The 7,566-nt window shown below is 42.5% G+C and overlaps 1 protein-coding gene across 1 annotated transcript; it reads left to right on the top strand.

Annotated features, from left to right (window-relative positions):
* Nucleotides 1-233: 233 nt before the first annotated feature.
* LOC106770191 lies at nt 234-719 on the top strand. The gene has a single exon (XM_014656014.1). The coding sequence runs from the start codon at nt 234-236 to the stop codon at nt 717-719; it is 486 nt and encodes a 161-aa protein (XP_014511500.1).
* The last annotated feature ends 6,847 nt before the right edge of the window (nt 720-7,566 follow it).

Here is a 7,566-nt window from a genome sequence, read left to right as displayed (position 1 = left end):
AAACTGATGAAGTGGAAAGAGAGAGTGGAGAGAAAATAAAAGAGAGTGGAGAGAAAAACAATGAAAAAGAGAAAGAGGAGAAAAAAATAGAGGATGAAGGCGAGAAAAATGAGAGTGTAAGAGAAGAGAAAAAGAAAGAGGGAGTTGAGGAAAAGAAGAAAGAATCTGAGAAGCCACTCCCTTACCCTAAAGTCTTCTCAAGAAATGAGAAAGAGAAGCAATTTGGGCGCTTCATGGATGTCTTCAAGAAATTGGAGATTACTATGCCCTTGAGCGAAGCATTGCAACAAATTCCCTCTTATGCTAAACACATGAAACAATTTCTTAGTAAAAAGAAGAAGTATTTAGAGGAAGGAACAATTGAAGTTCAAGGGAATTGCAGTGCTATTATGCAGAGGACTCTACCCCCAAAATTCAAAGATCCGGGGAGTTTCACCAACCCTTGCATAATTGGGAATTATGAGATAGGGAAAGCACTTGTTGACTTAGGGGCTAGCATCAATCTGATGCCCTTATCTATGCTTCAGAAGATTGGTGGGCTGGAAGTTAAGTCTACAAGAATGATTTTGCAAATGGCAGATAAATCCATCAGGCATCCCTATGGTGTGGTTGAAGATGTAGTGATCAAAATTGACAAGCTCCAATTTCCAGTGGACTTTGTAGTTATGGAAATGGGGAAGATGCAAAAATACCTCTCATTCTTGGAAGACCTTTTATGAAGACGACTAAGATTGTCATTCATGTGGATAAGGGAACTGTTATTGAAAGATCAAGATGATGAGGTAACTTTCAATGTCTTTGAAGCTGGGCAGCAAACTCAAGAAGAACATACTAGTCCTAAAGCTAAGAATGAAGTTCTATCAGTGACTAGCCTAATAGGGCAAGCTGCCCAAGTGGTCAACAAGAGGGTTAGTTGTTTCTCTCCAAAAGTGGAGGATGAGGATGGACAAAGAAGAGAAACTTGTTCATCAACACTCCATTGTGGAAAGTGATGAACCCAAACTTGGCAAACCAGTGAAGCTCAAGAACAGGTTATGGGTTATCAAGGCGCTAAAGGCAAATGGGGTACTTGAAATTGAGGCTCCCTATTCAAGGAAAGTAAAGTTGGTGACAAGAAAAGTTTTGAAATTCTGTTGGTGTCATGAAAGGAAGAAACACAACAACATCAAAAATCAAATTTGAGCATCATGGTGTCAAGCTAATGACGTTAAACGAGCACTTGCTGGGACGCAACCCAGTTTTCTATCCCTACTCTTTTGTTGTTTTGTTATTTTGTGTGTTTTTATTGTTTGGAGTTGAATTAATTGTTCTTAGTTCAAAGTAGTTGTTTAGGAATTGTGATGTTGATTTGAAGTTTCTGTGATGAGATCCATTACATTGGTGGAATGTGAGTGTTGTGATGTTTTGCTGTGAATAGGTTTAATTCAAGTTGTTTAATTGTATTCTGGTGTGTTGATGCTTGTTTATGCTGAGTTTGTTGAGTTAGGCATGTTTATAGTGCTTTTTGTTGTCAAAGAGTCTAATCTTGAGTTGGAGAGTTGGAAAGCTTGGAAGTGGACACTTGATTTGGAGTTATAGCACTCAATTTCACTCCCTATGGATTTGAACAAGTTTGTATAGTGGAAACACATTGATCTGGGCTGAATTGAGTGTTTAGAAGTGTCTAAAATCAAAAGTCAAAGTTGAGTTGGACCATATTTGTGTTCTGCAGCATTCTGCAGAAATTCTGCAGAATTGACGCCCAAGCGCCTCCTAAAGGGCGCCCAGCGCCATTTTCCCCTGCCTCTGGTCTGACCTGAGTTGCAGTAAAATTCGCGCCCAAGCGCCCCCCTGAAGGGCGCCCAACGCTATTTTTCCCTGTCTCTAATATGATTGTTGCATGAGTCGCGCCCCAGCGCCCCTGTATGGTGCCCAGCGCCCCTTGTCTGCTGTTGCCAAGTTATTTCTAGCGCCCAAGCGCCCCTTATAGGGCGCCTGGGCGTGAATTGTGCAGATAAATGCCTCTGAGGTGGGCTTTTGTGCACAGAACTTGGCGCATTTAACTTTTCCCCAATTGTTAACCCTAGCGCCCCTTTTCCCTGTGCCCTTCACACACTCTACTTCCCCACTTTGCATTCTCTCCTTCTCTCACACTCAACCCCGACAGCCACTCACTCCACCATTGTCACCCATTCAAATCACCTTTAACCACCACCCTTCCACACTCTGCAAATCACCGCCAATCCCTATCACACTCTCAACCCACCACCTATGCATTTTCCTCAAACCCCTTAACTCTTTCTCACGGCTCTCCACCCTAATATTACCCATCCCCCACTCTTCTCCCTTTCTAAAAACCCTAACCCACTCACGGCATCTCACCATTTTTCCCTTTCGCCTAAACCACCAAACGCTAGACTCCTCAATCTCTTTTTACTTCCTCCACCCCTACTCGCCCATTCATACTTTTCAACCTTTCCCACTACCACTCTCACAACTCTGACCCACTTCCAGCCACTCCCGTAAGCCACCCCCACTGTTACAAGTGCTCACGTGCACGCCAGGTGTTTGCTCGACTGCCAAACACTAGGAAAACCTTTGCGTTGTGAGTCGTTTCACTCCACTATGTGCATTCTCCAATTTCAATCTCCAACTCAAGTAGGCTGAAAAATTTTCTTTTTCATTTACATTTTTGGAATTGTCTTTGGTGTTGATTGTGTTGAAATTTGTTGTTGTTGCATTGCTCTTTGCTATGAATGATTGAAATGAAGATTTATGATTGGTTTGAGTTTTGTGATGAGTGAACTGTCTCTGCTTTGTACTGCATTGGGTGTATTTGGCAACTGTAACAAAGCACTTTTCTGCAGAACTCGCGCCCAGGCGCCCCCTATAGGGCGCCCAGGCGCCACACACCATCACAAAACACACCTGCAACCACTGTTTTGCATCAATTCGCGCCCAGCGCCCCCTATAGGACGCCCAGGCCCCCCCTGCACCCACAACACTCTTCTTCCATCAATATTTGAGCTTTGTTTTCATTTTCTTCTGTTCTTGCATGACTTGTTTGTTTGTCCTTGCTGTGTTCCCACTATGTGTGCATTGTTAAACCTTGGTTGTGCATCAAGTTGCATGTTTGTTACTAATGGTGTTTCTCTTGAATACTAACATGTTAAACCATTTGTTTCAAACTTGTACATAGGAATGGCTTCATCCTCGAACCCCAAGAGAGTCAAGACTATTGGCCACAAGAATGACAAGGGCAAGAAGAAGAAGAGCAACACTTTTAGCCACCACTTCCTCTCCCAGAAGAATGAGGCACATTTCCAGGTGGTTCAAAATCGTCGCCTATCGATGGAGAGACGAGTTGAGCAAATTAGTCTGGATGCACCTAAGTTTCGTGCTGAGCTAGATTGGAGGAACTGACTACCTCTCCTCAGCTATCTTAAACCTGCGAGCATTGCGATCGTCAAAGAATTTTATGCCAATGCTCGCCATTTTTCTGAAGAGGAGGAGTCGTTCCTCAGCTATGTCAGGGGCCGAAGGGTACCATTTGATGCTGCCACAATCAACACCTTCTTCAACACTCAGTGGCCTGAGCACCTTGCATCTTGTGAGTTCTCCGCTGCTCGTGAGGAGGAGTTTAGGGACGTTGACATTGAGGATGTGGAGCGCGTCCTGTGCGTTCTAGATGGCCGCTTTCAGAGAAATAGTCAAGGTAAGCCTCTTTATGTCCGCCGCTCTCTCCTCACCCCTGTGCACAAATATTGGATGGCTCTCATGCATACCAACATCACTCCTTGCTCTCATGTCTCAGATCTCCTCTTTAGCCGGGCCATTCTTCTATACTTCATCATCCAGGGCCGGCAGATTAGTTTGGGCCAGGTCATAGCTAGAGAAATCTTCGAGTGTGCTCAATCTGCGAATCCGAAGGCTCCTCTTGGGCACCCTTCTCTCATCACTCACTTGTGTGGGCTGACTGGTGTTAACACGTCCGAAGCACCCTTAGAGCCTCTGCACAAGTTAATTGATCTTGCTTATTATAGGCAGTATTGCCTACTTGATGAGGAGGGTCTTCCCATTCCTGCCCCTTAGCCTCCTCGACTCCACAGGCGCCGCAGGTAGGCCCCCCAGGCTCCCTATCAACAGCCTCTTGGGCCTGACCCGCCTATTCAGCCTGACCACCCTGCCTCTCACGATTCTTTCATGATGGTGGAGATGAGACAGATGATGTAGAGGATGGAGGCAAAGATGGAGACCCTTCACCAGATCAGTCGTGCCCAAGAGGCGAAGATGGAGGCCATCAACCAGATTGGTCGTGCCCGGGCGGCGATGATGAGGCACGCTTTTGGGGCCTCTCACCTTGACTTTATGACTCCAGCCGAGTATGAGGCGTATGTAGCTTGGCTTGGGGACCAGACTCCCACTGCTGGAGGGGGTGGCTCGTCGTCTGGAGCTCAGGCCATGGAGGAGGATGGCACTAAGGAAGATGATTCGGATGTTGGCATAGAGATTATTGAGGATGATGAGGATTCTGAAGAGGGCGCCACTGAGGCGGAGGATGTTGATGGTGATGAGGATGACGAGGATGAGGATGATGACTGAAGCTTATGAATCAGGCTCAGTCACTGCAGTGCATATTGTGGAACCTTTTATTTTTCTGTCATGTTTTTAATTTCAGTTTTTATTTTAAAATTCTAGTTCAGTTTCTTTTTTTAGTGTTTGAACTTGGCTTGATGGTTAGTTTGATGACAATGTTGTGATATCAAGTACTCTTTGTGATTGTGAAAATTTTTGTGTGCTTGCTCGATTTGTGTGATTTCTCTGAGATGATAGAATTGAGATGTGAAGATTTGATTGTGGTTGCTCATGATTATATGAGATTATGCTAGGTTTTTCTTGTGGTCAATATACAGGGAATCGTGTTTGAAAACAAAAATGTGAAACCCTAAGAAACCTAGTGAGATGTTGTGCCTCATAATTTTTGTTGAATGATATCACTTTGGAATCTCAATTGATTTTGCCTGATTGTCTCTATGTGACTCATTTACTTGCTTGTTTCATGCGATCAAGGTCATCTTGTTCTTCTATCTTGTCTAAGTTTTGAACCCAAAAGTTGTTGTAACCCCGTGAATCTGGAAGAAACATTGATACCATTCTTGAACCTTTTGACCAATTTTGAAAATTTTGACCTCCTTACCTTGAGTTAAGTAGAGCATTCATTTCGGTATAGGAAAATGGTTTAAGTTTGGGGTGGTTGAGGTTACAAAAATAAAATGACAAGAAAAGTAAAAAGAAAAAAAGAAAAGAAAATTGCAAAGAAAAAGAAGAAAAAGGAACAAGATAAAAAAAAAAAAAAAGAATCAATGGATGAAAAGTTGGAAAGAGAATTGAAAATTGGTTGTAATTGCTTGAAGTTAAGAAGAGGATTATGTTGACTTGCTAATTTGAATGCTCTCTTAGCTAAAGGTGTTTTGTATCTAGAAAAACCAAAATTATTTCTTAGCCCAACTAAAATACAAGCCTTGAAAGTCCTTGTGATGCAAACTTGCAGGTGAATGTATTCATTGTGGTAGAAATGAAAGGCAAAGTTGAATTGTGTGACCTTGTGCTGCTAGAGTGAGAAACACACATCCTTATACACCAGTGTGCTTGAGAGAAACAGTTTCTTTGGTGAGGAAAGGGTTCATGTTAGTGTTGAGAACATTTTTGCCATGTTTGTTGATCCCTTTTAAAACCTGGCGTAATTCTTGTGATTCTTTTTCTATGAGCACCATGGTTGAAATTTTCTCTGTCAAAAATTCATCTTCTCAAGTTGATTTTACCATGATGAGCAAGCTTGATTGGATCCTATTTGTCTTGAGTGTTGATTCATTGGAATTGAATTGTCTGTCTAAGCCTTGTTCCCCCTTTTGCTTGAGGACAAGCAAAGTTTCAAGTTTGGGGTTTTTGATAACGGTAATTTTACCATTATCTATGGTGCAATTTTCTTGCCAAATCAACACTCCTGAAGCTTGAAACACGCTTAATCCTCTTTTTAATCTAACTTTGTGAATAAATTTAGCTTAGGTTATACACACTAGTTTTCATCACTAATTTAGGAACTTTGTTTGCTTTGGAAGGGCATTTAAGCTATTGAAAGTGGAGAACCAAGGAAAAGCTTAGAAGATGAAGTTTTGAAGATGTTTCCCTGCACAAGTGGTGCCCAGGCGCCCCTAAAGGGCGCCCCGCGCCCTTCAGCTTGTTGTTTTGGCTATTTGACCACGCCCAGGCGCCCCTGAAGGGCGCTCAATGCCTTTCAGCTCGCTACTTTCCCTGAATGGTCACGCCTGGGCGCCCCCCAGAGGGCGCTGGGCGCCTCTGGATTCGCTGTTGGAGCTTAACTTGTGGCGCCTGGGAGCCCCAGAAAAGGGTGTTGGGCGCGACTTTTTGCTGAGTTGGCACCCTAGACCTATAAAAGGCACACAATTTTCGAGGGTTGCAACCTGTTGGCGGCTGAAGCTCTGAAGCATCATTTTGGACCTCTTGGAGCAAGTTTTGGGCTGTGGGCACTCACCCTTCTTCTTCCTTGGGTCTCCTTCTACCCCATTTTCTTCCATTGTAAGCTCAAGCTCTCCATGTTGGGGAATGATGTAAACTATACAAACCATTTGTAAATGCACTTGTTCTATATGAAAATATGCTTCTCTCATTACTTGTTAGTGTTTATTTCTATGCTTAAAGCTTGTTATGACTTGATCAACCATGACATGATGTTAGGGTTTGCTTAGTATTGGGAAATATTTTGTGAACCTTGAAATGAACATAAACACCTAAAGGAAATAGTGTCTAGGGATAGAGCTAGGACCTTTGGTTGTCTTAAACTTCTTTTCTTAATGCGGGTGAACTTGTTGGGTTGCNAAGGGATTNGGNTTTTACAAGTGAACCTAGGCTTTCTCACCAAGGGATTGGGTTTAAGTAATTTAGCTAGTTGACAAGAACAAGTTAATGAAGAAGAGTGGTTGAGTGCATTTGCATAGGATTGTATTAGTTGAAATCATTCTCCAACATATTCATTCCCCATATTCATCAATCATCTCATTTTCACATGTTTTGGCCCCAAGTAGTTCAAACCTTTACTTATGCATGACTTTTACTTTCATTGCACAATTTCACACTAAAATGGAATCATTCTTTAACTTAGATTAGTTAGCAATTATACGATTGTAAAGTAGTGACCGAGTCTCTTGGGAAACGATATTCGGTCTTACCGGTTTTACTACTTGCATGATTTGGTACGCTTGCCAAAGTCTCAACAAATAGGCAACATTTGACAAAACTAATAGCTCACCTCCATACTTCCCTTTCAAAAAGGCTCCATCTAATCCAATTATTGGCCTACAAAAGACAAAACTGTCTTTGCATGCCTTTAGACAAGAGTAAAATCTCTTGAAAATTACTTCATCTTGATTGTCCTCAACATGAACCTTAACTGTAGATCCTGGATTTCTTCCCAACAACTCATGTGCATAATCATATATCCTTTTATATTGTTCCTTAAAGGAACCATCAATGTGATCAGAAGTAATAGCTTAGGCTCTATAAGCCATA

Source organism: Vigna radiata, chromosome 8 (genome assembly GCF_000741045.1).
Source record: "Vigna radiata var. radiata cultivar VC1973A chromosome 8, Vradiata_ver6, whole genome shotgun sequence".
Classification (NCBI taxonomy): Eukaryota; Viridiplantae; Streptophyta; class Magnoliopsida; order Fabales; family Fabaceae; genus Vigna; species Vigna radiata.
Note: the sequence above shows the minus strand (reverse complement) of the source record. Positions and strands in the feature narration are given on the sequence as shown.

Coding starts and splice junctions, on each gene's coding strand:
- LOC106770191 (XM_014656014.1), top strand. CDS start 234: ATGGATGTCTTCAAGAAATTGGAGATTACTATGCCCTTGAGCGAAGCA.